The sequence below is a fragment of the Sorex araneus genome, chromosome 1 (assembly GCF_027595985.1).
Source record: "Sorex araneus isolate mSorAra2 chromosome 1, mSorAra2.pri, whole genome shotgun sequence".
Lineage (NCBI taxonomy): Eukaryota > Metazoa > Chordata > Mammalia > Eulipotyphla > Soricidae > Sorex > Sorex araneus.
Genome location: NC_073302.1, coordinates 369,429,799 through 369,455,032, shown reverse-complemented (window position 1 = coordinate 369,455,032; position 25,234 = coordinate 369,429,799). Strand labels below are relative to the sequence as shown.

The window sequence follows — 25,234 nt, the reverse complement described above, 5'->3', positions numbered from 1 at the left end:
AGTATTACTCTGCTCTGGTTAATGTGCCTCCATGAACCTCTGCTTGCTCATCTGTAAAATGAGCATTTAGTTTAATTTATTTTCTTGTTTGTTTGGGGACCATAACTGGCAGAGGTCAGGGTTTACTTCTGCCTCTGTACTCAGGGATCACTCCTGGTGGTACTTGGGAGACCATATGGAGTGCTGGGGCTTGAAACCCAGTCAGCCATGTGCCAAACTGACACCTTGCCCATAGTATGATCCCTCCAGCTCTGGAAAACATCTGTTTCATTTCCCTTGAGCGGACTGCTGTTTTAAGATTATTATAGTATTTCGGGGCTGGAACAATAGCACAGTGGATAGGGCGTTTGCCTTGCACGCAGCCAACCCAGGTTCGATTCCCAGCATCCCATAGGGTCCCCTGAGCTCCGCCAGGAGTAATTCCTGAGTGCAGAGCCAGGAGTAACCCCTGAGCATCGCAGGATGTGACCCAAAAAGAAAAAAAATATTTTAGTATTTCTATTTTAATAATAATAAAAATAGCTCAAAAAAAGTTCACCTTCACTCTTCTGCAGGATCTGGATCGGAATCTCAGCAGACTCACGGCTTCCTTTGAAAAAGCAACAGCTGAGAAAGTGCGGTGCCAAGAAGAGGTGAACCAGAGCCACACCACCATTGAGCTGGCCAACAGGCTTGTAAAGGAACTGGAGGCAAGTTGGCCTTTACACCAGGTTGTTTTCTCTTGACGCTGTCATCAGATGCTGTCAGTGCTAGCTAGACAAACAGAGTCAAAACAAAAGGAAATATTTCATTCTCATTCCTACTTTGTTCTAACTTAACAAAAGAAAAAAGTGAATGAGTCTCTGTTTCTTGTTTTTTGTATTTTTGCCCCATAGCCGTAAGTTTTGTAGGAGTTCATTTTGCTTGGGAGTCACATCCGGTGGCCACATCCTTGAGCCACGTACTCAGGGATCCTAGTGGTGCTCAGGGGATTGTACTTTTTCAGGTTGGCAGCTGCATGCAAGGCAAGCACCCTACCCACTCTACTGTCTCTATGGCTGAACATATAATTGGCTGAACATATGTTATGAACTCAGGACAACTGGATATTCTGTGATATTAAACTCTAGTCTCACTTTTTTTTTAAATAGGGGCCACTCCCAACAGAGCTTTTAGGTCCTAGGGTCATTCTCAGCCTTGCGTAGCCCAGCGGTATTGGCCTGGTAGTTTGGTGCTCAGACCCAGCAATGCTTATGAACCTCCAGATGGGAGTTTATATGGCGGTATCAGGATTTAACTCAAGGTTTTGCACAGACAAGGCATGTGCTTCTCTGCTTTAGCTATCTCTCCTGGCCTGATACTTTTACCATGTACTTGAAATTAAATTCTACCCACAGAATATTCCTTCAATCTAAACTTCCTTGTTTTACTGTTTTCTGAGATATTTTTTCTCAGTGACTGGCATGCTGGAGTTAATATTTAAATAATAAATGAGTTAATATTTAAATAATAAATCTTGTTCACTTTGTCCTGTTTGAACATGAATGGTAGAAAAAGATATAGCCCTTGACAATCTGCCAGTGACCTGCTTTATTTGTTCACTGTGCAATGCGTTAATGCAATGGGATATTATTCAACTGTACAAAGAATTGAAGCGTTGATGTGTACTGCTACATGAATAGAACTTAAAAGTGCACTGAATAAAAGAAGACTGGTACAAAGGTCTGCATATATGTGACTACATGCATTTAACATGTCTAAAATTGACAGATATATAGAAATAAAATTTAGCATTATTTATATCCAGGTCAGGAGCTGAACAATGTGGTGAGCACTTTTCACAGTGTTTATGGGTTCAGAGATTCTCTTGTGTGTGCAAAAATAAGTTCTAAACTTAGATAGTGGGCACGTTCTCACACATCTGTGAATACATTAACATTTTATACTCTTAAAGGGTATCACTGTATCACTGTAATCCCATTGTTCATCGATTTACTCGAGCAAGCACCAGTAACGTCTTTGTTACACTAAGCCCTGAGATTTTAGCAGTCTCTCCTTACTCGTCTTTCCCAATGATTGGAGGATCTTTCAGGGTCAGGGGAATGAGATATATCATTACTGTTTTTGGCATATCAAATACTCCACAGGTAGCTTGTGGGGGCGGGATACTCGCTGCCGTGCAGGCAGGATACTCTCAGTAGCTTGCTGGGCTCTCCAAGAGGTATGTATATATCTTTTACTGTATTTGGGATATGAATACGCCATGGGAAGCTTGCAAGGCTCTCCCGTGCAGGCAATAGACTCCTGGTAGCTTGTCAGGTTCTCCAAGAGGGAGAACAAGACTATTAGGGCAGTTTGTGGGTATGGCTGCCAAGCTACTGGAAAATGAGGGGATCTGGGTGGAGGAAGCCCAGTCCCAATCGGAGCAGGCTTGGAGATCTCAGCCCCAGGTCCCACAGACCTGGGTTCCTCTGCCCGTCCCTTCATGTGTGAGGCTCGTCTGAATGTGTGGAGAGTGGCCTTGAGCATGGCTGTGAAAGGGTGAATTCCCTAATATTTAAATCAGATATCAATAAGGCAGCTATTTTAACATTTTATTTAATTTTTGTTTGGGGCCATATCAGGTTGTACTCAGGGCTTACCCCCAGCTCTGTGCTCAGAGATCACTCTTGGCAGTGCTAGTTCCCTATATGGTGCCAGGGAATGAGCTGGGGTCAGCTGATTATGAGGCAAACATCTTAACCTCTTACTATCTCTCCTGCCCCCAGGCAACTATATTTAAATGCGACCTAAAAGTATAAAACTTCACTATTCGAAGTGCATTTAGTTGAAGGAAATAATTTCATGACTTAAAGGGGAGTTTACTTTTCAGATATTATAAAAGCTCCAGGGGTGAATCATTATCCATGTTAACTCCTATTATTAGTGATCAGAACACAAACTCTGTGCTTCTCTGCTTCTTCATACTTAGCATGTGGTCCTTGATTCTTAGTATTTATCACACTATCACAGATGGCTGCTATAGTTTATAAGTGAAGCATGAAGCGTAATGTCAGTCTGCTGTATTTTTTCCCTTCCTATGGAAAACTGCTGTTTTCCTGGAAACCCTAATGGCGAATTGCCACTCCAGATCTTTCAGGGAGAACTGGGTTATGACACTGAGCACCATAGAAGACCCAAAGAGTGGGAGAAAGGATGATCAGAGTTGACTAAGCCAGTCTCAAACTAACATCAGGAGAACAGACACATTATCACTCAATCAGAGTTGTAATCGCAAGGAAGGGGGAAGTGTATGTTAGGAGGCGATTGGGCTGAGCCATACCCTAGTTTATTATCATTACAATAGACTTTAAAACTCTGATTTAAACTTATTGCCAGTGTAAACCCATTGTCCCTCTGAAACTCACAATTCATGATGCATCAACTTGTAGTTCATTCTGCAACTTTCCTTCTCGCTCATCTCAGTGAGTGCAGATCTCTTCTAGTCTAGTAATACACAGATTCTGGAGGAGTCCTCAATCTGCTTTCTTTTTCCTAACTCCTATCCAGTCTATTCATATACAGTATTCCCCTGTATTTGGTCTACATACTCTCTGGCTCTCCATTGAAAATCCATTTACAGTCATGGCATTCCCACAACTTGCATCTGTGCCCTGGACAACCTCTCCAGTTTCTATCATTACCCTCTCAAAGCCCACTCAATTGCTGTGGCTAAAGGATGTTTCAAAATATGAAGTCCATTCATGCCAGGGCTCTCAGAATTCCCCCAGAACTAATTGTCCAGTTCAAGGTTATTGTCAAATGCTCCACCAGGCCCACTAAAACCTAGATGACCAGCTCAGGACCACCTCTGTTCTCACTTCTGCCACCTTACCTCTGGATCCATCTTTACTGTCCTCCTTGGCCTCCATCTTACATTCTTCACCCTGTGTCTTTTGCCACATGACTTACCCATTCCCCAATAATCTCATTGTGGACTCCCTCACTTCCTTCAACTCTCTGCTAATAGTTCTCCTTATCACCTAGTTATCTGTCTCCCTAAGGAAGCACGCATCCCCCCTGCACCTCATCCATACACATAAGCACACACATATGCACACACATACACACCCCTGCCTCTGCTCAATACTTTCCACTTAACTCTGCCTTGTTGTTTATGTTATCACCACATAGCACACACTTATATATGTACATAAATGAATGCATGCAGTGTTCGGGCTTCTATTTCTAACTGGAATATTAACTCTTCAAGGACAGGAAATTCATGCTAGACCACAGAACCCCTGATGGTATGTCTTGGGTCTCAATAGATATTTGTTGTATGAATAAATGTGGAATTTGGGAGCCTCCCTGTGTAGCAAAAAAACTGGAGCCTTTTGGAAGCTCATACTTTTCAGGGCAGTTAAGAAATCCCGCCACTTTTGGTGCAGTTTACAACATCTCTCAGCTTAAGTGGTAGTTAGGCTGCTTGAAGGAGTCACCATTGGTGAGGAAAAGAAAAAGTGGAATTCAATGAGACTGTTTCCCAGTAGCTATAAAATGTCTGAAAGTCATGGGAAAAACATGCCCCACCCTGTGTCTCTGATATGATGCACTATCTTCCCAAGACTTCCTTTAGGTCACCTTGATTTAAACAGCAAAGTGGGTAAAGGATGGAAAATGTTAGCTAAGAAAATACATGTGTGTATATATGTATATCTGTACATACATTCTTAAAGGATTAATTAAGAATGTCAGACCTTTTCCTTTAAGGACAAATTATTTCTGACTAGAATACGAGACAGTTAACTTCTGAAAAGCATCAAGACTGATGATTTTGTCTATATAGCATTGACCTGGAAGCTCAGCCATTCAGACTAATAAATCAGGCAATTTATATTTAATCATTAACTAACTCCTGAGCTGAACAGCTGTTCAAAATTAGAAATGGGTCACCCCAGCCAGGATGACATTACAGGCAATCTATAATGCATTAGAATAAAATTATAGTGATTTTTAACTGTCTAGAAATTTATTACAGGACATGTTCCAACTCCTAAACCCTTGTTAGACAGTGTCAGTAATGATTTATGTTGCATGGGTGATAGTGAAATTATTGACTCTTTCAATAGCCAATAAGTCTATGTTTAGTAAATCTTCAAATTTCAAAGCTATTTTGGAGAATGAGGTGGGTGCACTTTATTGTATATTATTTACTAACGAAAGACAACAAGGATGGCGGGAAGGCAGGTGAGAGATTCCTCTTCAAAATTAATGGACATATTGTCTGTAGCTGAGGAGGGCAATGAATGAATTCTACAAAGAAGACTAAAGAATTGACATTCCTTAGTGCTTAATTATATAACTAACTTGTAGTGATCTTTATCAAGCAAAGAAAGGAGACTCTATGAAAATCACTTTGATAACCATTTCATCTGCTAATTTCATGATCTCAGTGATGTGGGTCTTATGATGACTTGCAGGGACTGAGATTCTAGACTATTCTGACATACATCATTTTTATTTTCTGTCCTCTGGTTCCTTTCATAAAAGCTAAATTCCTGCCCTGCCAGTTAAGGCACCGGGGTGGGGGGGGGGTTGATTTTATTATCAAATTGCTAGTCTCCAGTGACATTAATTTGCATGTTTTTGAAATATTATATAAATTTTAGCATGTCTAGAAACCAAATGAATCAGTATGCTATCCTACACTTCTTTCAACCCATATAGATGTATTGTAGTTTAATCAAATCCAGTATAAGGGCTTTACATATTTAACCTGGAAATCAGATTTTAAATGGCAAGTCAAGTGGGTAAAACGACTTCAGAAGCATTCTTTGAGTATGCTGTCTTGAAGATTTCTGAAATCCTCCGGACTTCCATCTTATATATAGATTATAAGTTCCTCCACTGACCAAATATTAGAGAAAAAATGAGTTTCATAACTGCCATTGCCCTTTAATAAACAGAACCCAGGACAGGTTACCACTTTAGCTTTGTGTTTTATTTAATTACTTATTTTTGGGTTTGGGGGCCCACACCCACTGTGCCTAGGGCCTATACCTGGCTCTGTGCTCAGGGATCACTCCTGGCAATACTTGGGGGACTATATGCTGTACCTTGAATAGAACCAGAGTCAGCTGCATCCCAGGCAAGCATCCTGCCCTCTCTACTATCTCTTTGGCCAGCTTTATGTTTTAATTAATATGAATGATTTTGGCCATTTTCCTTTTTTCTCTCATAAGTCCATAGCCACTATTAGTGGTTTTGTTTTATTTTGGTTTGTCTTAAGTTTTCCTAGTACAGCACCATAATGCTGCTGAAAAGTAGAAAGAGGGGGAGCAGTCTAGTTGAAATTAAAGTCACATCATCACTCCATCTTGGTCAAAGCTCTTGGTCTTCCACTCCCAGAGTCAGAAGAGCAACTGTGGGACTTTCTAGAAAAACTCCACTTGCACTTTAAGAGTTAGGGCATCCAATAAGATGTTAAGGATCTAATTCTGTTTTGTAGTCAGAATCTCCTGTGAGAGCATGAGAGCTCCTTCATGAGGGTTTTCTAACATATGGAAGATTATAGTTGTCATGCCAACCACTTCTGGTGTGCAGAAAGGACATGGATGGAAAGTGCCATAAGGTCATTTAAGTGATCTATGTGTTGAATTGATGGTCACCCAGCAATTACATCAATTACATTGGAGCAATTTTATTTTTCAGTCAGAGAAGATTCGCTGGGGTCAATCAATTAAATCCTTTGAAGCTCAAGAGAAGACACTCTGTGGAGATGTTCTCCTTACGGCTGCATTTGTGTCTTACGTTGGCTCCTTTACGAAACAGTATCGCCAGGAGCTGGTGGACTGCAGTTGGGTTCCCTTTCTTCAACAGAAGGTAATCTCATTGTTTGGAAGCATCATATTGAAATTTTATTTGGGGAGGAGGGTGTGTCTAAACAGCACTCAGGGGCTCTGGGTCTACTACTGGGGACACTCAGGCCCAAGGCTGTAATGCTGCAGGGCCCTGTGGTACTTGGAAATGCCATGCTCTTTTGCACCACAGTAACAATAGCTGGAAATTCTAGTGTGAAGGTGATGTTTCTGTATGCTGCAGTTTGTTTCTTATTTTCTTTATTTGGGGGGTAGAGGGAGCATACCCGACTGTGTGAAGGGTTTACTTCTGGTTCTGTGTTCAGGGATCATTTCTGGTGGGACTCAGGGGACTATATGTGTTTCCAGGGATTGAACCTCAATCATCCATGCGCAACGCAAGCGTCCTACCCACTGTACTGTCACTCTAACCCAGTTTTTTTCTTATTTTACTGATGGTTCCAGAGGGGAGATGGAAACATAAACCTTTATATGAATTATAGCTAGGTTATTGGAAACTGCTGTTAACAAGGCAGTGAGAGCCAAAATAAAATCTGGATTATTCATTTTGTTGTCTAGCATGAAATGTTTTTCTTTTCCTTTTTAATTTATTTTTTTTTATTGAATCACCATGTGGAAAGTTACAAAGCTTTCAGGCTTAAGTCTCAGTTACACAATGCTCAAACACCCATCCCTTCACCAGTGCACATATTCCACCACCAAGAACCACAGTAAACCTCCCCTCCACCTCTCCACCCCCTCAGCCTCCGACCCTGCCTGTGTAGCTGATAAATTTCACTTTACTTTCTCTTTACTTTTATTACATTCAATATTTCAACAAAAAACTCACTATTATTGTTTGGAGTTCCCCCCGCCCCCAAAGTCAGACCTGCTGGAAAGGAAGCATTTGATAATTTGTTTTCCATTGCTGAGAATGAAGAGTGAAATGAGTCAGAAAGAAAGAGACAGACATAGAAAGATTGCACTCATATGTAGAATATAATGTAGCAGAGAGGTACAAGCTAGCAATGATGCAACTTCTGGCAGAAATTTCTCTGGACTTAGTTACTAAAATACAGAAATCCAAAACTTCGAGACCACTACTGTGGCCACAAGACCTTATATCTCTTCATTCTCAGAAATGTTTATTTTTCTACCAGTGGTAATTTGTTAAAGACGTTATTCACAACTACTTTCTAGAATAAGTGTTAGCACGTGTACCCACAACCTTCCACTACTGTTTTATGTCACTCTGTTTCACTCCTGTTAAAGAGTGGAATAGAAGTGACATATCTCACACAAATAAATACACACACACACACACATACACACTGCTGCTTGATAATCTTAGTTCCTCAATCAGAGGCCAAGTGTTTTAGAGGGTTATCATCTGTCATTGCTGTCTATTCCCTTGTTTATTTGTATATCACAGATACCACAGATGCTGTCTATTCCCTTGTTTATACATATATATAAACATATATATATATATATATACCACAGACGAGTGACTTTATTTGGTGTTTATCCTTCTCATCTGATTTTATTTCACCTAATACAATGACCTCCAAGTCCATACAAGTTGCAGCAAACTGCCAGAGTTCATCTTTTCTTCAGCTGCATAATATTCCATTTTGTGTACATATAACAACTTTGTTATTCTTCCATCTGTCTTTGGACATTTGGGTTGTCTCCAGACCCTGGTTATTGTAGTTAGTACTTACGTGAGCATCAGTGTGTATATGGCTTTTTGAACTGATGTGTATGGGAGTATGGTATTTGTTGTTCTTTAGATATTTTACACTTTTACATAGAAATTCTACCTTCTCAGTTTTAAAATATCTTTAATCACAGGCACATTATTTTGTGTATATGTACCTGAGAAGTTCTCACCAATTGTTTTGTATTTTTCTATTTACAAATATGAGGGTTCCATGAGAATTAATTTTGTCTTTTAAAACAAACTTTATTTTATTTTTTTTTAATTGAATCACTGTGAGGTAGTCCCTAATACAGCTGTTCATGATTAGGTTTCAGTTATACAGTGTTCCAACACCCATCCTCCCACCAAAAGAAACTTACTTTAAATAGCATAGCCATTCTAGTATATGACTGAAGTGACATGATAATTTTATGACGGCATCTACTAATCATGTATTTGCTTTAGCTGTGCTTCTCTGTTTTATCGTGGCCCTCTCAGTATCCTCAGTCATCACAACACTGCCTTATTTTCTGTTAAAACCAAGGCTGCATTACAAATTTAGAAATGACCCTAACACCATGTATTTACTCTCTCATTTATCTATGGTATCCTTTTTTTGAATATACCTTCTGAAAATATTGGGTGGAATATGCCACATAAACCAGAAGAAATCTTTGTGTTTGTGGAGTAGATTTCCACTTTCTGAGATATTCAGAATGTTCTAGTACATTTGAATTCAGTTGCAACAAGATGAGAAAATTGGCTAGAGGAACACATGCAGAGCTGAACTTGCTTATTAATGTTAGATGATGTCCTCAATTTTCTTCAAGCAGTGTTCCCGTATCCTGCCTTCCCAAGAAGTAGATCTTTTAATATTAATATATAGGGTGTTCTCTCCTCTTGTCTGTAGGTAAATATCTCTGGCTTATCAATTGGCTTCTTTTTCTGAGGGGATGCTAATAGTTTGTAAATGAAGCAGCAAGCATCCTCATTTGTTAATGGCATGTTTACGTGTTAAGGTAAACTTGGGAGAACCAACAGTATAAAGCAGAAAAGTCAACAATTCTTGATATATACCTTAAAGTGAAGATGTCCCGTTCTAAATGCATCCATTTTCTCCCAAGCTAGGGAAGAAATCTCTCTGAACACAAATCAGAATTTCCAGGGGAGTCATATTTTACTTGACCCAGTGTCTCTAAAGTTTATTGGATGATGTGTTTTTAAGAATAACACACTAATTTTGGAATGGAAGAGGACACTCATCCCTAATGATATTGAATATATCTGAATAGAACAATAATTACAGCAGAGTGATTCTGCAGAGGAAGAAAGAAAGCTGGATTAAAGTAGGTAATAAACATTCAAGAAAGCAGAAGGATATTCCAAATCAATATTATGTGTTAGTGTGTGAAAGTCTCACAGCCACACTCGTCTCTGCCAGTGTCTGCTCAGACATAGGTTTCTCCTGTGCTGCAAGGTGAACAGTTTTGTCTAAGCCCAACCCTTTGATCGTCTGTTCTTGCCATGTCCTTTTACTTCTAGATGGACAACTCTAGAGTGTTCTGCCATCACTGCTCACCAACTCCTCTCGACTAGTTAATTGCTATCTCATTCCCATCAACGTTCAAAGATATTGTCATTTTGCTATTTGAAATTAAGTGTATGAAAATGCCATTATCTAAGATTAAAATAGGTTTGGGAGGAAAGATGAATTTGGTTTAAGGGACAACTTATTTTGTGAGGTCTGTGAAATGGACCAGCTATAGATCTGATAAGAACATGCCTTTGCAGTGGAGAGGCAGTCTTGGTGTCATCAACGTGTAGATAGTTCTTGAACCTCTAGGTGGGGTGAGATCCCCTGGCAAGAGGTTAGAAGAGGTTAGGAAACCAGTTCCGTGCAGGCGTGTAAAGGGGGTCCAGAAGATGATAAATAAACAGCTGTTTAAAAAAAAATTGGAGAAGCCCAGGCAAGAGGTGGAGACAAGACTAATAATAGGGAGGGTCAAAAGTACCCAGGCCTTTAGAGACAGTGAGAGAACTGAGAACTAAAAGTCCTCAGATTTGAAAATGTGGTCATGAAATGAGCATAGAGCTTTAGAGAACCCAAAGCCAGATACAGTGGGTTACACAGCAAGAAGGAAGTGAGGATGTAGACAGGAAAAAACCTGCCTCTACAGGAACTTGTGTTTGAAGGAAGGGAGATCAGCAGAAGTGAGTCATTGAAGATGAATGAGGGCTTTGTTTTCATAGCACGAGTCAGACAACATTTCTGGGCCTCCAAAGAACTGGCGATGGAATTGCTGGTGATAAAAAGATGAAGAACAGGGCCAAAGAGATAGGCGGGCAGGTGGGGAGCTTGTTGCACACAGCTGGGCTGGGTTAGGTTCCCCAGAACTCATGCTCCCCAGGGCCCACCAGGTGTAATCCCTGAGAACAGAGCCAGCAGAAAGTCCTGAACACCAGTATTTGTGATCAAACAAACAAACAAACAAACAAACAAAAGGGTGAAGAGATATGAGCATCAGGAACTGGAAGAGGTTGGGCTCCAGAATAAGGTAAAGAGTACAGCTAACTCAGATGGGAGAAGCAGGTGCCTTCAGTTCACTAATATAAGCAGCAAAGGTGGGCACAAGCAGAGGGAGCATTAGAGAAAAGGGTGCTTGATGTGGACGCCCTTGCTGACCACTGCTCTCTGGGAAGCAGGAGAAGGCAGAGCCAGCAGACTAGAGGAAAGACAGCGGAAATGAGAACCAGTGTGAAAAAGTGAAAGAAACATGAGAGATACCCAGTGAGGTACCCACGGGAGTGGGTGTTAAGTGTGGCCAAGTAGCTTTAAGAAAACAAAGACGAATTTGAAAATTATCCCTTTGTAATCCTAGCCAAGAAGCTTTCACCAGCAGGACTCAAAGTCTGAAAGTGGAAAGAGAAGACAGAGAATGTTGAATCCAACCTCCATGCAGGATTTACAAGCAGATTAATCAGTTAAAAGAACAATGAGCCAGAGAACAAAAGAGTAGAAAAATCATAAGGAATGAGGTGTCTTTGAAGCTGACTAAAAAGATAGCAGGAGTTAGCCATAAAAAAAATGTTAAACATTTAAATATAGAATTACCATAGGATTCAACTATGTGCTTTTACATCAGTTTCTCTGTTGCCATGTTGTCATATCATAACGAATGGATACTGGGTGGGCAGTGTGGTGACTGCTCCAAGGGTAAATATATTTCTAGTGTTTCACACCCTGGTGTCCATATTTAGTCTCACCATGTTGGAATAGCTATAGGGTGTGTGTGCATGTGTGTGTGTGTGTGTGTGTGTGTGTGTGTGTGTGGACATGCTCATGCATGCAATACTGCCATAAGTACCACACTCATGGATTCACATTTTATTTTATGAGGAGAGTTTCATGTAGGTTCAGAAACTCCACAGAAAATTTGTGTGTATCGGGGCTGGAGCAATAGCACAGTGGGTAGGGCATTTGCCTTGCACACGGCCGACCCAGGTTCAGTTCCCAGCATCCCATATGGTCCCCAAGCACCGCCAGGAGTAATTCCTGAGTGCAGAGCCAGGAGTAACCCCTGAGCATCGCCGGATGTGACCCAAAAAGAATATTATGTGTATCCTTTTTTTGTATGTATCCTTTTAGCTATGATCTCTTGTTCTCTTGCATGCCATGCGGAGTCCTTTCCACACCAGCAGTTCACAGCATTGTACTCTGGTTTGAAAGGTTTCCATTCTGGTAACTGAAGGCCTGGACCTGATCACCATGCTGACAGACGATGCTGCCATCGCAGCCTGGAATAACGAAGGGCTGCCCAGTGACAGGATGTCCACTGAAAATGCCACCATCCTAACACACTGTGAGCGCTGGCCCCTGATGATTGACCCACAGCAACAGGGCATTAAGTGGATCAAGAACAAGTACGGAGCAGACCTGAAGGTCACACATTTGGGCCAGAAAGGGTGAGTGCAGTCAGAAGGGTTGGTCTGTTGCAGTGCTTCTGTGGAAGGGGTGGGACCTGATGAATCTTGCTTTTACTGGGCCTCTCTGCCATCTCGAAATAGTCCAATTGACCACAACTACTTGATCTGCCCACTTACCTTTCCCATCAAGCCTCTCTGTTCAAAGAGCACTTTGAGTGACAGCATCCATTTACTCAAAGAAGAAATTAGGTGGAAGGTTAGAACAAAACCTGCTTCTGTGAGGAGACATGTCTCCATTTTGTAAGACTGAGTGGTAGTAGGATGTCTTACAATAATCCTTTTGTATGTTTGGCATGCAGTCACCTAGCAGTTGTCAACTGTGCATTCAGGCTTATTGTGTTTGCATCCTGGTCCTAAATTTGTACTTGGACTGTAGTAGGGTCTTAACAAGAAAGCAAGGTCTCATGGGGACTGCCCAAGAAAATTGAACTCTCTAATCAAACTTTTTGTGTCATTTTTTGTGAATAAAATCCACACTGAGATTTTCTTTCATTGGGTCCTCATGACAATATTGTTTGATAAGTAGAAAGTTATCTTGTATGTGATTAGTGTTGAGCTAATAGTGAATAGAGAACTTTAGATTTATTGATGTTTTGTTTGACCTCTCCATCATCTTTTTATTCATGAAATACAATAAGGAATGTCTGCAGTTGTGTGAATAAATGGAGTTCTTTCTTGTTCAGATACTTGGAGGAAATTGTTTTACAAAAGGAGAGCTATTTTTGGAGAGCAGAAGCACAAACTAAAATGATAGTTTATTTTACCACTTTATATAACTGAATGTTAACATTTAAAAGTGCAAGTTTGATAAAATCACAAGATACTCAGGGGTTATTTTTGTGTGAAAAAAAGAACAATTGAATGAATTTAACAATATTATGGGGATATATTGCATTTATTTCAACCATGGTTATTATTAAAAATAACTAGTTTATAAATGGACTTATAGTTCAAACAGTTAGATTTCAGGTGGAAATTTTAGTTAAAATCTATCTCAGTCTAGTTTTTGCTTTCTGTCTATCTAGTTGAAGAATACCTTATAAAATGGTTTTCTTTAAATTAGCTTGTCCATTTTTAAATATAAAATATAGCTTTATAATATAAAAATTTTGAATGTTTCCCCTGGATTTATTTGCATTTTGTTGTAATCTTAAGGTTTTTGAGTGCCGTTGAGACTGCTTTGGCCTTTGGAGATGTCATCTTAATTGAAAATCTTGAGGAAATCATAGATCCAGTACTTGATCCACTGCTTGGCAGGAACACGATAAAAAAGGGAAAGTAGGTATTCTGAACTTCTTACGTATATTTTGTGCTACCTGTGGGTTGGTTATCACCTTGCATTTTTAGGTTCTTCACCAAGCATAATCTATTAGAATCTTGTTGGTGATATTTCTCCCAATCCACAGTCCCTATACTCCTCAGACCAACACGATCACAACGAGAATCCAGCCTTTTAGTCTATTTGTTTCCTGGATACAGATTCTGCCTCATAGACCAATTGAAATAATGTGCTATTACAAATCTCTGAGTACTATTAGTTTATAACAAGGATAAGACAGTTTCTCTGACTTAATAATTTGCAAAGTACCTCTAGTATCTTAACTGCATAGCATTTGCACTCTCATTTACTTCATATTTTTCTTTAAATTGCCTTTTAAATTCATCCTTGCCTTTTCTCTTCTTTAATGTTAACCTCATATCAAGAAAGACCAGCAGTAAATCAACTTCTAAATAGTTTAAATTTATTTTTCTTTTACATATATATATATATATATATATATACACACACACACACACACATATATATGTAGTTATTTTAAAAGTTCATTGTTTTCCCGTTAAATTTTCACCTCACTGGCAGTGGTAGATTTAACCACTGGGAAATACCCACCATTCCAATTAAGTACTGTGTAATGTTTAAATGACTTCCTGGGCTAGAAAAATAGTACAAGAGAAAGGCACTTCCGTTGCATATGGCCAATCCTGGTTCAATCCTGAGCATACCAGGAATGATCCCTGAGCACAGAATCAGGAGTAAACCCTGAGCACTGTTCAGTATGAACTCATACCAAAAAAAAAAAAGAATTGTTCTGCTGGTATGCTATTCCCTCCAGAACATTCTTCCAGGACAGGCAGACTACCATTTCTGTCACTGTTCTCTGTGTGTGAACAATCCATTGCAGCTGTGTAGACAGGAGAAACCATGAAATTTCAGCAGCTCTTTGCCTCATCACTCAGAATTCCAACACTCACACAAGGCATTTCACTAAATTTCCTTTCTCTTTTCTAGTTCACCAGTGTATAATTTTAGAACTTCTCCACCCTTACCTCCCTTCTTCTCTGACACCCACTTTCTGGATTACTCCTGTCAATTTTAAATGGAAATAGGCTTACTTAAAGATGCCTACGTTTTGTTTTTTTTTATAGTCTCCAAATGATTAGTGTTTATTATACAACTCACCAGGTAAATCCACTTATAGTGACTGACAACTTATAATTGTTTAATAAACCTAAATTTACCCAGACATGCATTTAGAACAATCTAATAAGCCACTTGACAAGCTACAAATCTAACATAAATATAATTTTAGCTGTGTCTGATGTGTTAAAAATATAGTGTGAAATCTTGAATGTCACAAAATTGAAATCCTTATTATTAAGGTTCTGACTCTATGATGAAGACCTAAAAATTTTTGTCAGTGAAATGCATATTCTCTAGCAGTAACTTGGATGTCCAACAGTAGAATTCAGGTGTGAGATTTAGTAATTCTCCACTATTCAGGGCTTACTCTTGGCTTTGCACTTAGAGAACACTCATGGCAGTGCTTACAGTGCTGGGGACTGAATCCAAGTCTACTGCATGCAAGGCAAACACCCTCTCTGCTGTACTATCACTCCAGCCCCATAACTCAAAAACTCTCATATATAGGGATAACAGCTTGTATCATGGTAAAATTTAGACCTTTGTCTCTAATTTCTCCCACTCCCGCCTTCTATGTAACTGTGTTTAAAGTGTTTTTACACAGAGATTCTCATCTGAGTACAGTGGAGTCTCTATAGATCCTCCCAGTCAGATTTCTTGAGATTCATTCATATTTTCAGGCCATGTATTCAGACTCCAGTTTCTAAATGTGATCAGGTCCAGATCCTATGCCAAATTAAGCTACATTTACTTAGAGATTAGGCAGATCTATGAGCGTACAAAGTAATGCAGTGCTTTTGGTGTGACAATAGACAAATACACAAGAGTCATTAGTTCTGTAATGGAGATTTGGCGAGGCTTTATGTAAAAATTACATGTGATTACATCGACATTTATTGCTGATCTTGAGAGGGGTGTGAACATTCCCCACTGAAGACCAGAGCAGATGGACAAGTAGGAGAGAAGAAATCCCGGACAGAGAAGACTAATACCAAATACTGGAGAGAGTGTATCCGCTCTGATGACTTCAATGGAATCCAGTTTTGAGAATAGGAGAAAAAGGATCACATGGATAGGGTGAGTTGGCACCAGGGAGACTGGCAGGAACTAGAAGGTGGCTGACCTTTGGTCAACTAGAAATGAGTCGTGAGTCATAGGTTGGAATTTCTTTAGCACTATCATTTTTTTTTTTTTTTTTTTTTTTGCTTTTTGGGTCACATCTGGTGATGCTCAGGGCTTACTCCTGGTTCTGAAATCAGGAATTACCCCGGGGCGGTACTCAGGGGACCATATGGGATGTTGAGAATTGAACCCGGGTTGGCCGCGTGCAAGGCAAACGCCCTAACCCCTGTGCTATTGCTCTGGCCCCTAGCTCTGTCTTCTTTTTTTATGCTCTAACCCCACTCACAGGACCATTTTCTGTCCATAACACAATTTGAAAACAGCAAGAGGGTTTGGTTTTATTTATTTTCTTTGTAACCAAAAGACAATGACTTTCTAGAATAATAAATCTGGGGGTCCTCTTTCCCTTGAAAATCCTGAATGTAAGTAAATGAGAAAGCGAATGAAGCACGCTGTGAGAGCCATGCTCAGAAATTTGTGTTTCTGGAAGGTCATGATGTTTGCAGTGTGAAGTATTGATTGAAGGTGCATGGACTTCAGCCAGAGACTCATTTGCAAACAATTGTAGTAATTCCATTGAGACATCTACAGTAAGGCAATGACCTTATAAATAGAAATAAAAACAAAGGATTCTCAAGGATTAAACAAATAGTGACAGGATAAGATCAGTAAGGTAAAATGGCTCCCTACACACTGAGATACACATTACAAAATTTTCAGCAGATTATATCTTGGTGAGGACTATCATGAGAGGGTGGAATCAAGATAGGGTTATAGCAGTGATTTTGGATTATGGAAGCAAGTGGCTACCGGGGACTCTGCTTGGGCGCGCACAGGCCCAGCCGCCCCTCTCCAATTTACCCCAGTCTGTTTGGCCATGCACAGGTCCAAGCTTAACTGCAGCTTTTGATCTCTTTTGATATTTATTTAGGGGTCTCTGAAGTAAGGCCAGCAGTAGAGCTGACAGGTGGTGCTGGAGTTGGTTCATGGTGGTAACTGCCAGTGCTTCCGTGTGTATTGGGAAGTGGGGGGAGATAGCCCACCCCAACTGTGAGAAAGCCTGGAGATTTCCATCACAAAACCCACATACCAGAATGTTCAGCAGATTACATCTTGGTGAGGTCTATCCTGAGATCCTGAGAAGTGCAGTCAGGCCAAGGTTATGACTGGGATTTTGAATTGTGGAAGCAAGTGGCTGCTGGGGGCTCTGCTTGGGCAGGCCACCAGGCCAATCCACCCCCCTCTGATTTACCCCAGTCTGTTCAGTCTGTTCAGCCATGGGAGATTCTGAGCTTATCTGCAGCTTTTGATCTCTTTTGAGATTTATCTATGGGCCTCTGAAATAAGACCAATAAATAAGCTTATATGGCTGAGCCAGAGGTGGTTTGTGGGTGTGGCTCCCATGTACCTAGATTTTGGCCATTTAATTTCTTGGTAAACTTGGTCCCAAGTTGTTGGGGTCTGACCAAAGGCACAGCGGCAGTTTTGGAGTATCAGGAAGATTGAAGGCACCATCAGGCTGCTGATACACTCGTCCCGCAGGTACAGGTTAACCTGTTGGCAGCACCATACCCCCAATATTGTTCTTGTCCATTAGCTGGTTCTTGTTGGTAAGATAGAAAATTCAGGAGTGATTTCCAGTCTTCTTGCAAGTTAAATGCTTGTGTGATTTATGGAGAAAAGGGATGTAGAAGTAGAAATGATGGCTGAGAAATAGGGAATGGCTTCCCTTACTAGACACCCAAAGACTGAGTTCTTGCTTTGATATTCATTCAAAAAAATAGGAGCTGAGCATGGAGTATGTATCTTCAGCAGTACTGTTGAAGATTGGAGACGCTATTCAGTCAGAAAAGTAGAAGTTCTACTCACTCCACAGTTGAGAAAATGCTGATTGGGAGAGAATAATATCTTGTTAGATGCTTTGTGACTATCTGAAGTGGCAATCTAGTTATTTTTTTTTTGGGGGGGGGAGGATGGTGGGGGCTTACCCCATGGTGCTCAGGGCTTATTCCTGGCTGTGCACTCAGGGGTCACTCCTGGTGGGGCTCAGGATACCATGTGGGATGGTAGGGATACATCCAGGGACAGTTAAGTACAAGGCAAGTGCTCTGCCTGCCATACTTTACCTCTGGTCCTGGAATCCTGTCACTGTCACTGTCATACCTTTGCTCATCAATTTGCTCGAGCAGGCACCAGTAATGTCTCTCATTGTGAGACTTACTGGTTTTGGCATATTGAGTACACCATGGGTTGCTTGCCAGGCTCTGCCGTGAGGGCACAATACTCTCAGTAGCTTGCTGGGCTCTCCGAGAGGGGCGGGGGAATCCAATATGAGTTGACTGCGTGCAAGGCAAATGCCCTACCACTGTGCTATTGCTCCAGCCCCTGGAATCCGAGTTTCTTTTCTTTCTTTCTTTTTTTTTTTTTTTACTTTTTTGGGTCACACCCAGCGATGCATAGGGCTTACTCCTGGCTCATGCACTCAGGAATTACTTTGGCAATGTTCAGGAGACCATATGGGATGCTGGGAATCGAACCCGGGTCAGCCTCATGCAAGGCAAACAAGTTACCCACTGTTCTATCTCTCCAGCCCCAAATCCTAGTTTCTTGAGCAGCTTTTCAATTAAGCAGACACTGTTATTTTTCAGTAGAATTCCTGTGACTGCTGTTCAGCCAGTCTAACGCCTACTATTTCATTCTGCTGTTCCTCATCATTGTTTTGGAATCTTAATTTTTAATTTTGTTTTTCTCTATGCCCAACAGTATAGTTTTAGGCTTTTCATTTCCTCGAGCTGAATAAAGTCTTTCATGTCCCCGTGTCTACATGTCCTTTCCTCCCAGTCCAGGAAGTGTGGTTCAAATCATCTTTTTTTCAGGTTAGAGGTTTAAGGCTGAGTGTGTGCTTTTCGTGTAGGAGACCGTGAGTTCTGTCTCCATATCTACATGACTTGTAAGCACTGCTGGGTATGGTTCTGGTGACCCCAGTTCTGCCAGGTGCAAGCAGCACCTCACTCTCGGGCCCAAACAATGACCCATCAGGCCTGCGTAGCCAGGTCATTATTGTTTCTCTTTTCTTTGATATTTTTACTCATTGTTTTGTTTCTAAGCCTTTTAACCTTGTTTCAATACCAATTCAGTGATTAAGTATCATTGTAGTAGCCAATGTGTTAGTGTAAAAGTGGATTTCCCTGCATTGGTGGGTTCTTGAGAATTGTATGAAAGATTTGCAAAGTACACTCAGAAGATTAAAGTTATTGTACAGAGAAAGTAGATGCGTCCAAGTTCCGCCCCAGATGTCCAGGTCTCTCCTTTACCCATGAGCAAAATCACCGGTCCTCTCCCTGTCGTTGTCCCGTCCTGTGAAACACCTCCCTATCTCGTCCCGTGCTGTCTACTTGCCTCCTGTGAACAATGGCTGGCCTGGTCCCATCCCCCTGTACACTTTTCTCAGTCTCTGGCCACAGCCACATGTGAATGGGCGAGATCCCTGTGCTCTGTACATTCACTGGACCTCCCAACAGTATCCCAGCAGTTTCTGTGGTACTGCATGACTCTCCAAGCCTGACCACATGCACATGGATGACACTCTGTGCTCAGCACCTTGTCACTACCTGTCCATTCAAGCCCTGAGACTGAGCTTTCCAGGGCATCTGAGCCCTGCCTGAATCTGAGTGTCCCTGGGCGTCTGAGCTCCCCTGTCTGTATCTTGCCCCTGTCTGAGCCTCTGAGGCCTGCCTGCACTTGGCAATCTGTCGGAGCGTGCAGCCCTCCCTGATCCTGCAGTCTATGAAGAGAGGGAGGGGCTGGTCCTGGAGGAGAGAGGAGAGAGAAGAGCAGTGAGAGTCCAGAGAGAGCAAGCCAGAGCCGGGGGTTTCCTTTTATCTTCTGCCATATCCCACTCCCCAGCCATCCCATTAACAATTCTGCTTGACTACCTGTTCCATGGGTGACATTTAAAGTGACCAACTGAATTCCCTGGCACTCCACCCTTCCGCTCCTGCTGCGTCAAATGATAGGACATAGAACTCTTCTTTAGTTTAATGCTGCTAGTGAAGGAGTTTTGCCTGCTCTCAATTTTTTTTTTTTTTTGCTGCTACAAGTCATGTCACTACAAACATCAATATACAGAATACCAATTGGTCACTGTCACTGTCATCCCGTTGCTCATCAATTTGTTCAAGCGGGCACCAGTAACGTCTCTTGTTGAGAGACTTATTGTTACTGTTTTTGGCATATCCAATACACACGGGTAGCTTGCCACGCGGGCTCGATACTCTCAGTAGCTTGCCGGGCTCTCCGAGAGAGGCTGAGGAATCGAACTCAGGTCAGCTGCGTGCAAGGCAAATGCCCAACCGCTGTGCTATTGCTCCATCCCCACGGAATATCAATATATACAATATATCAATATACAGAATATCAGTATACAATGCGAGCAGGCAAGAGGGTTCCCTAGAGCTTGTGTGCAGGAGTTGCAGAGTTGGGTTGCAGCAGTTCTGCACTTCCAGCTTTCAGAGATAATGCCCAGTGATAATTTCCCAGATAATTCAAAGCTGTTTCTAAGGAGCCAGGGAAGTGTACAGCGATAGGACCGCTCAGTTCAATCCCAGGCCCTCCGTGGTCCGCTGAGAGCCCGCAGCCCTGCTGCATCCAAGCAACACCAACATTCTCTATCTCTTGGTCCAAACCTACTGGCTGGTGGGGCCCCCGGAATTACCCCACCACCACCGAACAAAAAAATGTTTAAACAAATTTATATCCTCACGTGTAATGATTAAAAGTTACAGATGCTTGGGGCCAGGTAGCTAGTCTGATGAGTTGGAACACTTGGGTGTCATTCATGAAGCCTTTATTCTAGCTCCAGAATCATAGGCAACCCTCAGAACCTGTGCGTCAGTTTTTGGGCTCCTAAATATCACTGGTGAGGCACCCTCTTCCCGCCACACACACACACACACACACACACACACACACACACACACACACAAAGTATTTTGGGGTCTTTCAGAGAACTGAGTTAGGGAGATTTGCTCTTCTACTGGTCTTATTTCTTTGGGGGGCTGGGTTGGGGGGTGTGGGGGTGTTGGACCATGCTAGGTGATGCTCAGGAATCATACGTGGGTGCTCAGGAGACTGTCTTTGGTGCTAGGGATGGAATCTGAGTAGGCTGTGTGCAAGGCAGGTGCCTTCACCTCTGCATTCACTATCTTTCCAGCCCCTCTTCTATTTCCTTATTATACAGAAGAGGAGCCAACTTCTCTATAACAAAGTATTACTACCTACTATTTTTGAGGGGAAGAAATTGGAAACACTAAATTTGAGACTAATTTTATTATAAGAGCTTTAAATTTACTCTGGAATTTAGTTGACTATTTTAGTGGTTGCATTATTTTCATCTAACAAAGAAGTGTGTTTAAATAAAGCAAATGTTTCCTTGTTCCTTCTTGAAAACTGCTTGTCAGTTTTAAGGAAATATGGGTGGGGGGAAGTATACTGCTAAATAGAGGGTTTACTTTACTCTTAATAAAATAAAACCTCAGAGAATAGAATGGGGGGTTGGGTAAGGGTAAAATTTTGATCTGGCTTTACTAGTAGAGGTTTCCTGCTGCAGTGTTGCAATGGAACAGAAAAAAAGTTGGCTGCCTTCATCATACCCCAAAGTCATCCACCTTGTTTGGTCAGTTTTCTAAAAGATCTTTTGTTCCATTACCTAATATAGTTTTTCTTTGATTTTTTTTAAATTCTCTCTACCTTTCAGTTCTATGCAATGTTGACTGTTGGATTACAGATGTGTCCCCTGACTCTGTGAAGACAAAGTGGCATTGAAAGTCAGAAAATGTGAGGGCATCTGTCCGTAGAGACACCCTGCTGATGCCTCCCCAGTGTCTGCCCTTCTTCCCTTCATCCTCATTTTCTGTGCAGGTGGGGTCACACTTTCACTCCAAAAAAACCTCCTCCTTCCTGGACTTTTTAACTATCAAGAGTGTTTTGTTGTTGTTGTTGTTGTTTTTAGCAGTTTGCTTTGAGGTCCTTTTTCTTCACCAACATTAGTTTATTATGTCTAATAATGAATGTCTTGAGGAGATGCTTGTGATAGATATAGCATAGTCCAAAAGTTGAAGTTCATTAATAATTGGAACGTTGTGGAGTATGAAGTAATGAATACTAATTACTCCTTTCATGTCTGACAGCTCCCTGTGGACCAATACATCAGCCCAGACTTTAATTTGGTTCAAGTAATGGTTTCATCAATAGCACATTAAATCTGTGTTTGAGAAGATATACAGTTGAACCTGACCCACATAGTAGATACCACTGTCATAAAATGGCCACAGGCTGACAACCACTGGGTAATTACAAATAATTAAATCCACCAAACTCCAGACAATCCTAATTTTAAGTAAAATATATCTTACAGTATCAATCGACAGAAAACATATCTGGGAAGATTTATCAACACATACGTTTTGCAAAGCAAATTTACTGGCTTACATATTAGAGAAGCTACTGATGTGTGAAGCTTCTTCATAAAATTGTATCTCTTTAATCTTTCAAATTTCTCCAAATATTATTGAGTAATTTTTTAACTTTAATCTTAGCTGGAGGAATCTTACTACAAGACACATTTCAGCTTGCTCTTAAGTGAATAAATGTTGTTCAGAGACATTTCCTTATAGTAATTCTTTTAACAATAGTCATTTGGATTGTCTTTAACAATACTTTCTCTTCAGGGGCCAGAGACACAGTATAGAAGTTAAAACTCTTGCCCCTCATCCCGCTCACCCAGTTTCAATCTGGGACACCACAGAGGGTCTCCTTAGCAATCCCAGAGAAAAAGGTATCCCTATGATAAGCTTAACACTAGTAGAAATATTAGCTATAGCTGTGTGGCATAAATTTATTCTCGGGGGATGGACTATACCTAGTGGTACTCAGGGGCTACTCCTGTCTCTGTGCTCAGAGGACCTTATGGGCTGCCAGTGATCAAACCAAGGTTGGCCACATGTAAGGCAATTGCCTTAAACTCTGTACTCTGTCTTTAGCCTGTAAATTTCTACTTTTGCAAAAATAATACAGTGAAAGGGAGCTGGTATTTTACAGATATTTATATTTTAAGATAACATTTCCTGAAATTTGTTCTGAGATTAATATTTGGAGCTAGTGACTTTTTGGATTCTTGTTTTGTTTAATTTTTTTGTTTCGGACCACACCCAGCTGTGCTCAGGGCTTACTCCTGGTTCTGCACTCAGGAGTCAGAGCTCAGAAGACCATATGTAGATGCCGGGGTCTGAACCCAGGTGTACCATATGCAAGGCAAGCACCCTACCCACTCTACTATTGTTCTGACTCCAACTTTCCAGTTACTAATTGTTACTTTGTCATTGTTCTTAGAGTTGTCAATTGATTATATCACAGTTGACTATTTGAGATTGTAGATAGGATTTATGAGGGACTTTGTAAATCCCACACTGTGATCAAATGTGCTCTTTTGAGCTCTGGAACTGATAATTTTTCAATAAAATATTTATTGTGGGTAAGAATTTTTTCAAATTAATTCATACCATCATATAATATAATTCAGCATTCTGCTGTCCTAATTTCTAAATTCAAAGTCAAGCTTAATTGCAGAAAAGACCTTCAACAACCTTTCTATTCTTAAGTGTAATCAAGATTTTTTAAAAAGTATACACAGGAATACAGATAATGAGTTTTTAAAGTAATATGCAGTATTTAAAGTAATGCTCAGGAATACAGATAATGAGTTTTCACTGAGTTTTCTTGTTAGTAGTTGTTTGCCTTTGTATGAAAGTAAACACCAGGGTCACAAATAAGAACCTTTAGTTTTTATTCTCAAAAAACGTGATTTTTTTTTAAAAACCGAGTATGTTTGAACCCAGAACATGTCTGTTGTAATGCTACATACTGTAATGCTGTATATAATATCTATATGTGGCTTATTGAAAAATGCCTGTGTTATATATAGAAGCAGATAAAAATGGAAGCAGAGATAGAAATATATCTTTCTCAAATGGACAGCCTATGAGCAGAACTTTTAACTGCCTCCTTTTCTCCCATTTAGTGGTACCTACACCACTACACATAATTTTTTTTTAAATTCTATGAGATTTGCTTTTTATCTTAGAAGGACATGTTTGTTCTGTTACCTGCACGATAAAGCAGCAAGACAATTAACTCATTTCTATGCAGGACTTTCTTCCCTTCCTTTCCCTGAATGCTTTACCAGCTGTGCAGCTTTCAGCCAAAACCTTTCTTCGGAAGCCCATTTCGACCACCTGGCACAGACCTTCAAGCAAGGTTGCTAAGTAACACTTCCCCTCCACTGGGTGCCACCAGATCCTTCCCCTGCTTTCTTAGCCAGAGCAGTTGGAGTGCACAAGGCTAATCTAGAAGCTTTTCATTTGGAACAGCAGGCCAGGCAGTAAGGCTTTTAGCTGTCCACTGAAACATTTAGTAGACTTTTTTTTTTCTCTCTCCTGAACATGTGCCTATTTTTCTGACTCGTGGAACTATGTTGTTTAATTATCTCAAAATCCACCTACTATCTCTTACTTTGACAAGAAGGCATAGAACCTGGAGAATAAAGTTCCTCCTTCCTGATAACAGGAGAACGTGTGGACTAACTAAATCGCCCAGTTTAGAGTAAAAATCTTGGATAGAAGGAGATTTCAGCTTAGGGAAGTCTCTTCAACCACCAGTGGTTTTGCAAACATTTCTAAATCTGCCACATATTAAGTCCTTATTTGAGATGAAATGGTGGGGCCAGAAAGATAGTATAGGGGTTTGGGCATTTGCTTGGCACACAGCCAGCTCCAGTTTGGTACCCAAGCACAGAGCCAGAAGTCAGTCCTGAGTCAGTCCTGAGCACTTCCAGGTTTGGTCCCAAAATCGAACTTTTAAAATTTAATAAGCTAAACATATTGCTCTTATATATTTGATTTTAAGGCAGTAATAAAAAGTAATGATGGTATCAGGTATTCAGAAATTAAGTAGAAAAATGCGATCAGTAGAGAAATTCATTTGCACATTTATGACCCAAAACTGTTGGCATTTTCAATAGTATCACTGTCATCTCGTTGTTCATAGATTTACTCGAGTGGATGCCAGTAACATCTCCATTGGTTCCATCCCTGAGATTTTAGCAGCCTCTCGTCTTTCCCAACGATTGGA

At 40.8% G+C, this 25,234-nt stretch overlaps 1 protein-coding gene across 1 annotated transcript in view; it reads left to right on the top strand.

Moving 5' to 3' along the window:
- DNAH11 (dynein axonemal heavy chain 11) overlaps positions 1-25,234 on the top strand; it is a 323,685-nt gene that overhangs the window by 243,051 nt on the left and 55,400 nt on the right. The window contains exons 62-65 of the mRNA XM_004604267.2: positions 555-689; positions 6,673-6,843; positions 12,248-12,483; positions 13,660-13,782. Of these exons, the coding sequence (XP_004604324.2) occupies positions 555-689; positions 6,673-6,843; positions 12,248-12,483; positions 13,660-13,782 (665 nt within the window). The remainder of the gene's footprint in view (positions 1-554; positions 690-6,672; positions 6,844-12,247; positions 12,484-13,659; positions 13,783-25,234) is intronic.